The sequence below is a fragment of the Ruditapes philippinarum genome, unplaced genomic scaffold (genome assembly GCF_026571515.1).
Source record: "Ruditapes philippinarum isolate M1 unplaced genomic scaffold, ASM2657151v2 ctg7142_1_1_1_1, whole genome shotgun sequence".
Taxonomy (NCBI): Eukaryota; Metazoa; Mollusca; class Bivalvia; order Venerida; family Veneridae; genus Ruditapes; species Ruditapes philippinarum.
The window spans coordinates 38,895-54,302 of record NW_026863275.1 but is presented as its reverse complement, the minus strand read 5'-3'; the positions used below and the strand labels follow the sequence as shown (position 1 = coordinate 54,302).

The window sequence follows — 15,408 nt, the reverse complement described above, 5'->3', positions numbered from 1 at the left end:
CCAAAAGAGCCCGGCTTTCAGTACTTCAGTACTTTGATTTTTTCCTGGCATGTGGATCTCACCCTATTCATCACAACAACATATTTCATATTTTGTGTGTTTTTTTTTAACAGAAGATCATGTAAACCTTTAATAAATTATAGTTTGCTCTAAACCACTTCAATTTTTGTGTTAAAATCATATAAATTTAAACAATACACTCAGAGTTTCCGTAAACTATCAGTCCTACCAGCAAAACCGATAGAAAATCGAAATGTCTGATAACATTCGATATATTACTGGTCCATGTGACTGGTAAGTTCCACTTTCACAATCCAAATTTTTTTTGTTTCTACGCGCTGTTTTTGTCATTTTGTCGTAATCTCTAAAACACCTTAGGTAGTGTTTAATTTAAGTTTCTTGTAAGCACCTATCTTACACTGATACAGCATCATGTCGTGGTCAAACACTTTTCTTTTTGTACGAAGCTAAAAACTATGTGAGGATTGAGAATAAAGAAAAGTAATGAAGGTAGTTTAAATTACCAGAATGGCAGGGGAGGTTGAAATTTAACGAGGTTAATGGCATGACTTGTTCTGTAAAATACAGAAGGGTCAATAATTACCGTTTCATTAATTTTTGATTCCATTAATTTTCGATTGTATATGATCATGAAAGATCATATATTAATTTGTTTTCAATTGATTGAATGAAAATTATCCAGACCAGTACAGGGGCTAAAAATTGTGAATTTGTGGCACATACACTAATCATGTGACTTCTTTATAGGAATGACCTTAATAAACATACAACAGTATAGTATTCTTATAGTCATAAAAACAGAACAACAATAGATGGACCTGCTAAAGAATATTTACTTTAAGTTTTACGGATTAAGTTCTAATTAAAATAATGCTTCTAATGTGCAATATGAGTTTCCTCTCTACCTTTATGCATTTGTCCTTTTCTCATTTTGTTGTGCCTCACAAAGACGGATCCTTTCATTTTGGAGTTCCGAATGAAAATAACTGAAAACGAACTATAGTCTGTCCCAAGATATTTATGCAGCACATTTGGACGATTTTTAATAAAAATACACTTACCTGTGAAAGAAGTGCAATTGAAATAGTTGAAAGGGATATTTTCCAAGATAATTTCATTGACACATTATCATCTTTCACTCGGAAAAATTCACAGGAATGAAAACAGATTCCTTACGGAGATTTATAATGGGGAATGTTTACATCTTTTCTCCATTCGGAATACACTCGGAATACATCGCGCAATATTTCAACGTTATCATCCGGGCTTGCTGCGATACAAAATCTCCGTAGACATCACATTTTTTAGCATTGTATTGAAACCTGATAAGCTAAGAGGGGCGTTTTGACTGAGAACTCTTGAAAATTTTTCATACTTTTGAATGAACATCGTTTGAATCCTGAGGTATTTATAAATACCAAACAATTAAGCCAAATGTGAATCCAAAATATCTTGGGACAGAGTATAAACAATAATTGAACGCTGAACAAATGGTGAACGCATTGTGAATGCAAAGTGATCGCTTTGTAAAAGGTGAGCATGAACGGAGCAAAGCGAAGAGCGCAAGTGAACGCACTGTGAGTGCACAGTGAACGCGCAGAAAAAAAAGGAAAGTAGAACGTTTCAGGGACTTTATTTGTATTCATTCAAACTAGCCCAAAAAATTTAATTAATTCTTTGAAGTTGCCTTATTTATACTTTTTGATTTTTTTCCCATAAAAATGGGCTCTATCGCCCTAAATCAACCTAAAATCTGAAAAACATGGAATGTACAGTACCTTACAAAAATAAACATTGAAAGAGTTGACAATGTAAATGCTTCATGTAATTTGTTATAATATTATTATATTCCCGCTCCAAAGGAGAAAGAGGTATACTGTTTTACCTTTGTGTCTTTCTGTCCATCCTGTCTGTCCATTACAAAATTTTCTCTCGCATTTATCTCAGCAACTATTCATTGCAGATGCTTGAAATTTAAACATACTATTTGTTTAAGCTTTTCATATGTTTGGATTTTTTTTTGCACCAATTGGACGTCAACTTCCTGTTAAACGATGACGGTTTATTTTTAGCCCAAGTTTTCAAACAAATTTTTGTCAAAGATTTCTTGGCAACTATTTATCGCAGAGTCTTGAAATTTTAAAACACTATTTCTTTTGGCATACCAAACGTTTGGATCTATTTTGAGAAAAAATTGAGCCTATTCTCAATTGAGAATGGGGCCGAATTTTGGCCCCCTGAGAAGGTACTGATAAATCCCTGGCTAAAAATGTCTATAGAAATAACAAGATATCTGTGAGCCAATGGTCACCTTTCCACATATTAGATTGATGGTTGAGTAAAAAATAAGTATTAGGAGTTATTTCAGATAGAAACATATATTTTCAATCCATTTTTGCATTTTATTAAATTTAAGGTAATATATTGATAAATTGTGTACTTCTTTGAAAGTGTTTATTTCAGTAGACTTGTTGCAATGACCAAATATAGGAATATTATATAAGTTGGATCATATTTAAAAGTCTAGCTCTTTGGTTGTCCAAATTCAGAGGTCTATGTGGACTACACCCTAAAATCATGATGTATATTCAACATCGAAACTTTTTTCCCAATATCAACAAATTGTCGATTAAAATTTTACCATTTCCATAGGCCAAAAATGGTGTTTCTCAAAAGAAGCTGATAAATCCCTATTTATTTCATGTGTTTTGATATAATTAACAATCTTAAATATATCATAACAATAGTTCAACATAATAATAATGATAATAAAACATAATAAAACTTTTACAATGTCTATCGGTCACAATACTATATTTAAAAATTTTAATTTATTTTTTATTAAGGTCATCGATGGATATTTGAAGATTCTTTGTCAGACAGAACTTGATAAAGGACAGTTGATTCTGCATGTTCCAGTTCAGACTATGACAGCTATTAGCACAGGGAAATATTTTAATGACCAGTCTTCAAAAATTTTTTCAAAAGTAAGTAAAGAGCAATGTCATTTCAATTAAATATACAGTAACATGTACATTTTAGTTGGTGAAATAAATTAAACAAATCGGAGGAATGGAATTTTATTCATGTACCGTAATCCGGTGAATATAATACACACTTTTTTCCCAGCATTTTTTTATCTTGAGAAAGGGGTGCGTATTATACATCCCAATAGGATTTTGACATATTTTTCCCTAGGTGAAGCCCCGGTATCATACTGGCGCTTTACCTATACTGTACACAGAACCAATTCCCCGCTATACATCGTAACATTATATCTATTAATATTTAACCCTTAGGAAATCATTGCTATAGCATTTTATTAAAGAAAATGTATACTTAAAGTCAGTTAATCAATAAACTGTTTCAAAATGGCCTTTAAAAAATAATTTGAACTGCCTTTTCTTTATCTCCGTATATGCAGCCATTACAACTGTTATTAATAGAATGTGGGCTTGGATGGCCACGTGCTATGTGTATTAAACCGATCTTTGAAAACGGCTTATTTTTTACCATTTTCATGTAATGATAATTGATTCATTGCAAATAATTATGAATATAAATAATTCTATAATCTATTCCGTTAATTGAAGCCATTGTTGTGCTCCCCCACCGCTAACACTTGACACTTTGGGTATCTCTGTCACTCCCCTTAGGCTATAAGTGTACTATACACAACACAACTATTTGTGCACATATTTTATTATGTTCCAGGCCTTTGATTGATCACTTTGATCGGCATCATTTAAGAATTTAATTAGGTCTGTTAATCATTTCCATACCTGTACACCGTCCATTTTTCAATACACAGGAGTTGTAATGACTAAACAATTATATATACGCTTGTTAAACATGTTAAAAGTAGTTGATTTTATTTACAGTAATTTATTTAATACATGTATTAGATCTATTTAAAACATTGATAATGAAATAAAGATTTTACCGCGATGTATTAGTTACAATAAATCCGTATCAAAAAATATTGTGTTTTTCTTATTTCCTGTAGTGTATTTCCGCGATGAAACTGAATAAAAAGTATAACTGCTTTGTTGATACTCAGCATTACCGTTTGGTCAATTTTTTTATGCGTATCATACATCCAAACTAGCTTTTTTTCACCACTTCCAGGCCCAAAGTGGGGGGTGTGTATTGTACATTACTGCGTATTATATTCACCGGATTACGGTTATAACAAATGCTTAGTTTAGAGTCAATAATTATTCTTTAAAAAAACTAAAATATAATGAATTACAATTACATTAAAAGTCTCTGGCCAGTATTGAACCCCAGACCCCTAAGTTGGTAGTCCAAAACATTACCCTACAGAATGTTAGATTAAGTACACTTTGAGGGTCTGACATATCAGAATACAATATGAAAAGATGCATGTGACATTTTTAGTCAAAGTTTAGCTCACTGAGCTGTAAACTTTTTACATTTTGAACTTCTTCTCTAAAACCTCTTCACTAATTTCAATTAAATTTGGCACAAAGCATCCTTATGGTAAGGCAAATATAAATTTAAGAAATAAAAGACTGATCTTTCTTCAAAGCGGAGAAAATATCTAAAAGGAAGAAAAAAGGCGATGCATTTGTAAAAATCTTCTTAAGAAATACTGGTCAAATTCAACGTAATTTAACAAATATTTCTTACATAAAGGAAAATATTATTGCAAAAATTATGGGCTAATTCTGTTTCAAAAGGTTGTGTTATGTTAACTTGTTTGGATTTTCATATTATTTATACTTTGTAATCTGGGGAACTATTGCAAGTATTTTGTTATTTTTAGGTATCAAATCAAACATAGACTTTGGTAAACCAGACAGTTGACTCACTGCTTACCTGCGCAAATAAGCAAAATCTGATGTATATGTATTAACAAAGTACTAAAATACAATTCATTCTATTAGTAATTTGGTATGATCTTTTGCGTAATGGTTGATTTATAATGCAAGATGTTTTGTTGAGATGCTCAGCATTTTCTCGAGTTTAGTCAGTTTAAACAGAGTTTAATATCGTTGACAGAAATATATACAGTAAAACTCGTTTAGTACAAAATCAGATATAGCGAATTCTCGGATATAGCGAAGTCTTTTTGAGTCCCCGGTAAAATTCTTCACAAATCTTTGCAAATTTTTACGGATATAACGAATTCGGATATAACAAATTTACGGATATAGCGAACTGATTTTGAGTCCCGAAGAGGTGAATTATAACGAAATTTAACACTTTTATAACGAATTTCTTTACAGTTTAAAAAAGTTTGCACTACCCTTTAACATAATAGTTTGAAAGATTTATTTTCATACAATTTTTTCGACTTACAATCCAATTATGAAAGGTATCAAAGTAATGTATTTTTATTCTAAGCCTCAAATAGCAAAAATTATAGTCTGGTATAAGAATACATGTATATAGTGAATTTGCTATAGTTACTATTACGAATTCGTTATACGGATATAGCGAATTACGGGTATAACGAAGTAAATCCATCGGTCCCTATGACTTCGCTATAACCGAGTTTTACTGTACTAGGTATATATATGATTCATTTTGAAAAATAAAATTTCCTCTTTGTTTTAGTGCATGTCTCTTCTGTTTAATTGTTTGTGATTTTTATTTACTAACCATATTTGAGTGTTAAGCTTTAAATTACAGAGGATTCCGCTTAATCTGATCGTCAATTTGTCAGAGAAAAATAATCAGTTTAACCGATTATTAGATTAACCCATTAAGCGTTTTTGTGGTCTTTGATTTTGGTACAAAATGTATCAAGACATAATTTATCAAATATAGTTTGAATAGTTTGAAATGAAATAATATACTGTAAATTCCTTATATTACGCGAGTACTTATAGATTGGGCTTAAAACTAACTAGTATTGAAACCTAGAATCAAAAATTGTCATGATATTCTATGTACCAAATAATGACGGGATATATAGATTTGTTGAACAGATATCGGCAATGAAAGACATATAGTCCTCTTTAAAATTGACTAAAAACATTGATGTTGCCGGACGTCACGGCACAACGAAAAGTATGAGCAGTATGTATCTAACTCTGTAAAAAGCCGATAAAAACTGTGAAAATGCTCAATGGTGGAATAAGTAAAAATTATTTGCACATTTGTGTTTAACACATTTTGTGGGGTTGTGGTAAATGTATTTTGAACCTCAAACAGTAAGAAAGAAAGTAGAATATCTGATTAAAAAATGAACAACGTCATCAGACATTCAGGGATTTCCTTACTGTAAACGAAGAGACATGCAGTCAAAAATAAGAAAACTTTGAGGGATTCACTTATGATTTTGATAAAATGTGAACAAATTAGATGTCAAGTGAAATATCGCAGATTTAAATTGTATGGTGAAGAGCACAAAAGACTCAGGGTGATATAAAGATTGATAATTCTATTAACTAACTGTGCATGCGTCATCTTCACGTTATGTTTCCAATGTTACCATGCTCCGTGGTGACAAAACATGTTGAATTTAAAATCGGGTATCAAAAATACATTTGCATCAAATGGAACGAAACATTTTATATCAATGAAATTAGTATTATTGCATAAATTAATCTGAAAGTTAAAATGACTTTACTGAAAAATATATGATAAACAGCCACATTCTCTTTGTATTTTTTGATTGACCCTCGTGTTAAGTGTGCTACACCTCTTTGATGTCTTTCACAAAAGTTACGATTTACAAAATGATAAAACCTTTGAACTCCATGTATATAATAAACAGTTAACTTAACACTTAAGGTAAGGATGAATAGGAAAATAGTCAGAGGATATAAATATTTGAAGTTAAAAGACATAATTTGAAAAGTGCATGAATTGAATATAAGATGTAATTTATTAGGCAAATTTGCTTCAATAATTTATTTAACTTTCTTGTTTTAGCATGTCTTGACATATTATGACACTGTTCTAGGAGTGTGTCACCTGAGAGGATCACACTGGGTACTCGTGGTATGTTGTTTCACTTATTGTTTAGCTCACAGAGACAATATCAGGGGAAGGTTATGCTATTTCCTCAGCTAGGATGTTGAGTCTGAGCCATGAATTTGAAATGCTGGAGGTTAATTTTAAATGCTTCAGGTTAAGGTTTATTGAGGAGTATAAATTTTAGGAGCAGGTGCCCTTTGATGCCAGTATCTATGTTTTTACTGATCCTATCTTAACCAAACTTTCAAAGATAGTGCATCCTATCCTAAGATGTTTATGCACTGGACAGGTTTGGATGCTGAATCTGTGCCATAAATGTTTGATATTTCATACTGACAATTTATTGGTTATACATGTACCTGGTATGAAGTAACTGCTGTTAACCTATTAAGCTATGATTTCCTTACAAAGTAACTTGACTTAACAGGGTTTGACACTAACTTTTTTTTCTTTCGGTGGACAGTAGGTCCACTGGTCAAGAAGTTTTGGTGGACTTTCACAAGTTCTGGTGGGCCCTCATAAATGTTGGAATTTTTGTTGAATTGATTTACTCCATACTATGCATGCTTCTTAAATGCAATTAATTTGAACATAAACATGTGTTTTCTTCTACTTTATTGAATTTATTTCATTTTCCTTCATCATCATCATCATCATTTCCACTACAAAATATATTATATTTAAAATATTTTTACTGGGTCACAATTTTTAGCCCACCTGATCTGAAAGCTCAAGTGAGCTTTTCTGATCACATTTTGTTTCATCCGTCTGTCCATCCATAAACTTTTCACATTTTCAACATCTTCTCAAGAACTACAGGGCCAATTTCAACCAAACTTGGCACAAACCATCCATAGGCAAAGGGGGTTAAAAGTTGTGAAAATTAAGGGCCACTCCCTATTTCAAGGGGAGGTACTGGGTAATAAGAAATTAATGAAAAATTTCGAGAAAGTTTCAAAAATCTTCTCAAGAACCATTAAGCCAGGAAAGCTGAAACTTGTGTGGAAGCATCTGCAGGTAGTGTAGATTCAAAGTTGTGAAAATCATGACCCGTGGGGTAGAATGGGGCAACAATGGAGAGTCAAAGTTTTACATAGGAATATATAGAGTAAATCTTTTTTTAAATCTTCTTCTCAGAAACTAATTAGCCAGGAAAGCAGAATCTTGTGTGGAAGCATCTTCAGGTAGTGTAGATTCAAAGTTGTGAAAATAGTGGGCCCCAGGGTTGGATGGGGCCACAATGAAGAAGTGTTAAAGTTTAACATAGGAATATATAGAGTAAATCTTTAAAAATCTTCTTCTCAGAAACTAATCAGCCAGAGAAGCTGAAACTTGTGTGGAAGCATCCTCAGGTAGTGTAGATTGAAAGTTGTGAAAATCATGATCCCTGGGGGTGAGGTGAGGCCACATTGGGGGGGGGGTGTTAAGGTATTCAATGTATAATGGGGGGATATTGAACAATTTTGAATCATTTTAAACTAGTTAAATATTTATTGCTAGATAACTATCAAAGTGAAATGAACCAAATTCACATGACAGACAACATATAAGGAGCCGGTCATTTTGCACCTAATTTTTTTTAAAGAGTTATCTCCCCTTGACGAAAGAAAAGAAACTTTTAACTTCGTAACAATATTTGCGGTAAATGATTCATTTTATTTCATATTTTAATAAAGAGAAAGTGTATGCATGTATTAACCAAGAGAGTTTTGCGAATTTTAAGTTACTTTTTACAGTATCTTAAGAAAACATACGTTGCCCATACACTTCAATGCAAAATTCCAGGTGTAATTAGTTGGACCATAATCAAAATTTTGAAAATTCCTTTGGTGGAGTACTTTTATTTGATAACACCTTCAAAATGATATCATGATTAAGAATATCGGACCATTCATTTATTAGGTACAAAATGTGGGCGTTATACATTGAATACCTTAAAGTTTTACATAGGAATATATAGAGTAAATCTTTAAAAATCTTCTTCTCAGAAACTAATCAGCCAGGAAAGCTGAATCCATACCTGTTAACCCTCCCGCATTGCGTGGGAGACTCCCGCAAAACAGCCTAAAAATCTAAGATCTTCCGCATGCAACCAATCTCCCGCGCGGGAGACAAATTTCTCCCGCAATCGTATTTGTTAAAATCCATCCAAGTACTGTATACCGTGAAAATAGTATGACATGTTATAGTCCAGTTTACTTTTTATGATTACTTCCGGTTTTGACTGAAATTAGTTACGTATTTAGTGATGCATAGGCCTTATAAAAAAATAAGTGAAAGCTTAAAACATATTGATTTTACTCTGTAACACCAAAGAAAACAGTACACAGCCAGTGGTGTCACTTAACCCTTTGTGTGCTGACTTGTTTTAACGCAACTTATGACCCAGTACTGAGTTGTTTAAGAACTTTAGCAAGTTTATTGGCATAGCATAGTTGACGTGTATTTATTTCATTAATTGTTAACTTATACTGTTGAAATTTGTCACAGAAAATGTTTAATATCAGCTTTCTCTAATATAAATAATTCAAGCTGTTTTTTTTTTTACATTTAGGCATATTTCCTGGTAACCATGGCAACAAAATTTAAGTAAAATGAAGATTTTTTGATTTTTTTTATATTCAATGTTTAATTATAGGGATAAAATCAAAGTTTCCCACAAATAATTTTTGTAAAAATATAGTACAAGTACTTTTGAGAAATTAAATCAAGAGAATAAAAAAGAATTGCTGTTAAAAGATCAGAAATCAATTCGAACAATTAATTACAATGCATGCGTTAAATGTATGAAATTTAAATGTCAATGAATTTTGATAAAATGTGGACATTCAAATAGTGTTGCAAGTTCACTCCTCAGTGGGCTGGGTTAAGAGCCTCTTATAGGCTAGTACGTAGTCCTGTTTGGTGTGGTAAATCTCGAAACATGGCTCTATGCACAATGCCACATTGCATTGGCCACATTCATACGATATCTGCCTTCCTGGCCTTTTCCTCCCTTCAGCTTGTCTGCAAGCTTTGCTGCATACAATACAGAGTCTGCAGACAGTCTTGGTTGCAACAATTTTTCTTAAAAAGTGGCGACCACTAAGCCTCTCCAGGGACTTGCCAGCTGCAGGTCTGCCCGTTACTTTTGTGTGGAACTCTATAAATAATATTTTTAATCTTACTTTGTGACCAAAGCACATCTTATGGAACTTGAATAAATGGCCAAGCATGTATGATAAAGCTATCATACAGTTGCCAATAAAATTATTATTATTATTATATTGTTTGTGCATTTCAATGCATTAAACATTACCACCAGAGTTGCTGAGAAGCTCATGGATCAGTCTTCTCCGAAACAGCCTGTGGTTTAGGGGAGTCTGATCTTCACAGTTATCCTTGTAAAGCACATATGCATTTGAAACTATGAGTGTCAAAATGTGAAAAAAGACTTTTTTCCACCATTTCAAAGTTTTGACAGGCAGCTTTGAAGCCGATACAACCATATCAAGCCTGTCCACTGCTCCCATGTTGCTGTTGTATCTGTGAACCACAAGTGGCTTCACTACCTCCTCATTTCTGTGATTTCTCTTTCCTGTGGTCACCAAGGTTGATTTTTCTACAGTGCTTATAAGGTAAACAGGTTTAGCATCCTGGTATTTAGTAACACTAAGGGGGCCATTTGAAAGCACTTTCACCTCCCCTCTGTTCTCAAGATGGATCTGAAATTTAATTTATCCTTAAAAGGATTTGATGAACTGCACATTATGAATTATTGTAGATGAAGGTGAGGTCAGTATTCAGAATAGTGGATCATTTATATAATACAGTCAAACTTCGTTATCTCTAACTACTAGATGGGACTGTTTAAAAACTTCGAGATATCAAAGTACTTTGAGATATCAAGAGTAAAATACTTAAAAAATAAGTAGTTGGGACTTACAAATCACTTCGACATATCCATTGTATTCAAGATATCAGTGTTCGAGATATCAAAGTTTAACTGTATGTTAATGATTCATGGAGTCCTGGAACCGAGACGAGCAGGTTTTGATATTAGGTATCATAAGCTGCGTATTGTACATCATATTTTTGAATTATGAATTATTTAAAAGAATAAACAGATATATTTTTTCTTGAGTGATTAAATATTACTGTGCATTCATAAATTTCAATTGTAAATTGAAGATCAATTCAAGAGTCCTTGATACATTCTACTTTCCATATGCATGATTGGAAAGTGAATACAATTCATGCATTTTAAAACTGCTTATCAATAAATTAAGGGTCCTCCCCACACCTGGGAAAAGTTCTGAATGCAGACTCATTCTTCTAAATTACTTAACTTAAAGGTACTTCACTACACCGAGACTTATACTTTTTGAGACACTACGTACATCACAAGATGGCGATTTAAATGTTTTGTTAAACTGTTTGTATCAATCGATTCAGATGTATATCATCATAGCTCAGTGGTTAAAGTTTCAGGCTTGTGAACCGCAGGTCATGAGTTCGAATCCTTCTTGAGCTTTTGTTTATTAGTCCCCTACCGGTTTCACCGGAGGGGACTATAGCTTTCCGCTGCGTCCGTCTGTCCGTCCGTCCGTCCGTCCGTCTGTCTGTCCGTCCGTCAGTCCGTCTGTCTGTCCCACTTCAGTTTTCCACACTTTTTTTCTTAATGCATTTGAGGAATAATATGAAACTTGCTGAACAGCTTCAAAATGTCAAACTACAGATCAAGTTTACACTTTTGTAGTGTCTGATTGACATATTTTCGAGAAAATTAATTTTTTATATTCCAATTTTTTAATGTTCGTTATCGGGTTCGGTGTGTAACTGAATAAACGAGGTCAGTATTTAGTCAGTAATAATATCGTGCGTCACTTGTACCATTCCTTTTCCTGTACCATTCCTTTTATCTTTTCTAACAAACAAATGAATTCTATAAAATAGTGTCAAGCATTGTGTTGTAAATTTAATAGGCAGGGTTTTTTTGTATTATTATTACAATCGGGTTCGGGTTGGGCGGGTTGAGCTGTTTAACTGTTTGGTTTGATTCGGGGTACAGAAGACGGTAAGAAATGATATTGTGCATAACAGTGCATTGTTTTCACAAATTTTTACCAGCGAATACAGAATAGACTTGGCGAAATTACAGGAGATGAAATAAAGAGTATTATTTTACCTATTTCCTATTTAATTTCTATATCAACTACATAGTTTTAATTTCCTCTGTTCTTTTATCTCTGATTAAAGCATATGGCATCTCGTTTACAATAGCTCTGAAATAGTTGTGTGCTTGGAAGTTTTCATAGAATAATACAAACCGGTAGGGGACGTGTATTGCTTATGCAATACTCTCAGAATGCTTGTGTTTACTAAATGAAATTTTTGAAAATACCATTTTTTATCTAAAATTGCACATTTTTTCACCTATTTGATATATACTTCTTATCCATCATGCTTTCTATCATAATCAAGTAATTTTCTGCTGATTTGAGAAACTATTTCGATTAAGGCGTAGTGAGGCCCCTTAAAGATATGGATTTTTAGCATGTCTTAATTTAATTTCAAAATGACCAAAAAATCTTTCAATTTAAAATTTTACCACTCTTCCTGAAAATAAAAGTCCCTTCAGTATTCAATCTCAGGACCTGCGGGTTGGTAGACCAAAACTTAACCTGCCATAGAGACACCAAATTTTGGTGATATAAATTGTTTCTCAATGCATTTTAATGGCCATGTTGTGACATACTGTTATAAAAAGTAGAAGTCACAGTGTGTCGAGGACCCTTAAACTATATATTGGTTAAGTTTGGTTTAATTTTTAACCATATCAGATCAATAGAGCCCAAAAGAAATGTTTAAGAGGAAATTAGTCTATACAAAATAAGAAAGTAGAATGCTACAATGACTAGTTGAACATAGTTTGGAGACCTCTTTAATCTCTTGGGGTATCCCACGACGATTAGGACGAACTGTGCCAGTGGCACCTACTCCAAGACACCATAGATCCATGAATAGCTGTGGACTCGAATAATAGTTGTCGCAGTACAGAATGTGTCCACAAGCATAGTGGTTCCGTAAAAGTGACATAACTAAGTCGTAAGTCGCACCTTTGTCACTGGGGGGTACTGAAGGTTTCCCTGTGTACAACTTCATTTTCATACAATACCCATTTTCCGCATCACAAAGTATGTATGCTTTAAGCCCATACTTGTCTGGCTTATCTGGGCTGTACACTCGGAAGTGTAGATTTCCTCTCCATGGAACCATGCCTTCATCAATGCATAAATTTTGATGGGGCTGATACACTGTGTCAAACCTTGGAAGAATCAAGTAAGGAAAAATATATTCATGGAATCAGTATCTACTGTATACAGGGAAATACAGCAAAACTCGGTTATAACGAAGTCAATGGGACCTAAGAAATTACTTCGTTATATCCGTAATTCGTTATAACCGTATAAGAAATTCATTAAATTTACATAGCTGGGGATCCAAGATGACTTCGTTATATCCGTAAATTCGCAATATCCGTGTTCGTACTAAACGAGTTTTACTGTATTCGCCTCTTTTTTATTTTTGCCCTTTTCACCCTTGTTGTCAGCAAATTTAAAACTTGGTGAATTCTAATGTCTCATAATATCTCTCTTTAAACACAACTGTGTCTGGGCAAACTCAAGACGGGGGAAACTGTTTCCAAGTGTAATAGGGCAAAAAATTACACTGGGCAAAAATAACCCTGTATTCAGTATTTCAGCAACCGTATTGCTTTGATTTGAGCATTTTTATCTACCAGTAGGGCAAAAATATATAATTTTTTATGATTATCTAATTATCATACAAATAATAGTGGTAGCAGAAATTTTGGACAGAATAAAGAACTGGTCTGGACAAATATAGAGACAGATAGGCAAGGTGATTCTTAAACATCCCAAATTTCATTTCTGGTTGGTATAATAAAGTTCTATATAATCAGACTTTTTACATGCAATACATTCTTTTACCTGTCCAAAATCTTTTGAAACAAGGGACCCAGTTTAAAGAGAGGATCATAGCCCTCTTCTCCACGTGGCACAAATTCCGAATTGTCATTTAGATGCAAGAAAGTCATCAATGACAAAAACCTGTCCCTTGGCATGACGCTGGGAAAAAAGGGTGTAGTAGTCAGTGGATCGGTTGTCCAGTACTCCTTGATGTCTAGCTGATGCACAAGTCCCATCAGCATGAGGAGTGATATAAATTGCTTCATTTCTGAGCGATTTGTTTCATGCCATTTATGGAACCTACTACAAGGTTTCAACTGAGCAGATCTCAAGAACTGTTGTGCATACAGATTGGTTTGTTGTGCAAGAAATTCAAAATCATTGTCATTAAAAAATAGTTCAAAATATTCTCGAGGGGAATCTTTGTTGTGAACTGCTTGTTTTAATCCAGGAGTTTTTGTATAGTCAAGGGATGGGGGCTCCCTGTCTCCTGCCACCCAATTGTCTGCATCTATAAAGTTTTCAAAGTTTTCTGTTGGCCTACTCACTGTAATGTCATCTAAATCAAAACCCTCAAATTCAAAATCACTGTCCTCATCTGCTGCAAACTCATTCAAAAATTCTTCAAAATCGAAATTCCTTGCTGTCGCCATTAAATTATCTTCTGCTCAGCACGTTCAGAAGAGAGGTATTTACGTATGCATAGCAACATTACTGTATAGTAGCAACACTTTCAACATTTTTGTTGTGTTTATACTAAATTTAACAAATATTGTCATAAATAACAGCTTTTCAATTAAAATAGTATAAAAAATAATGAAAAAGGTCAGAGAGTTCTAATTAAACCCTTATTTTAAAACATTGGTAACATGTATCATAAATGAATAGCGTTTTCTGCCTGGAGATGTCTCGCGCGATAATGTTTATGATTATCCTGAAGGCACATGTCGTACTTACAGTAAAATGAAACAATTACATGTACACACAGTATTCCAAAGCAATAAATCATTTAAAAATTATCATTTTTAGCGAGAATATAGCAATTAAACACAGATAGATGATTGTTAAGCCTTCAACTTTCGTTTTCACCGGAAGAAATATGCAAGGTTAAGGTCATTGTTAGGAAGGTTTTTGCTTTTTTCGTTTTTTTTTATTGTACATTAACTAAATTAATCTTTTACTTTTTTATCAAAATAATGTTTTCTCTTGATTATATATGTTATTGAATTTGTTTTCTTTGATGCAAGTTTAGATTGACCGATTGTTTTCGAGATTAACAATGGCGCGGAATTTCCCTATTTCCAAAATTAGATGACGAATTTAAATTCATCGTTTAACGTATATCCTTTTAAAAAACTAAGCTTATAATTTTATATTTAAACATAAATCATTTATTTTCTCTAATTTCATTCATTCACGAGCAAAATACTCGATCGTTTTTATTTTATTTGAGGTTAAAGTGACG

The 15,408-nt window shown here is 33.1% G+C and overlaps 1 protein-coding gene across 1 annotated transcript; it reads right to left on the bottom strand.

The window, feature by feature from the left end:
* Positions 1-9,818: 9,818 nt before the first annotated feature.
* Positions 9,819-14,596, bottom strand: LOC132721678 (piggyBac transposable element-derived protein 4-like). Its single transcript, XM_060706026.1, has 4 exons — positions 13,965-14,596; positions 12,841-13,279; positions 10,271-10,676; positions 9,819-10,114 (listed from the first exon to the last, which is right to left on the bottom strand). The coding sequence occupies exons 1-4, from the start codon at positions 14,594-14,596 to the stop codon at positions 9,819-9,821; spliced, it is 1,773 nt and encodes a 590-aa protein (XP_060562009.1).
* Between the last annotated feature and the right edge of the window lie 812 nt (positions 14,597-15,408).

Excerpts from the sequence above, each read along its gene's own strand:
- LOC132721678 (XM_060706026.1), bottom strand. The coding sequence starts at position 14,596 with ATGGCGACAGCAAGGAATTTCGATTTTGAAGAATTTTTGAATGAGTTT. Across the intron at positions 10,677-12,840 it reads GCATTCTACTTTCTTATTTT|ATCCATCTTGAGAACAGAGG; the intron begins GTATAGACTAAT and ends ATTAAATTTCAG. Across the intron at positions 10,115-10,270 it reads GCTTCTCAGCAACTCTGGTG|AGTTCCACACAAAAGTAACG; the intron begins GTAATGTTTAAT and ends TATTATTTATAG.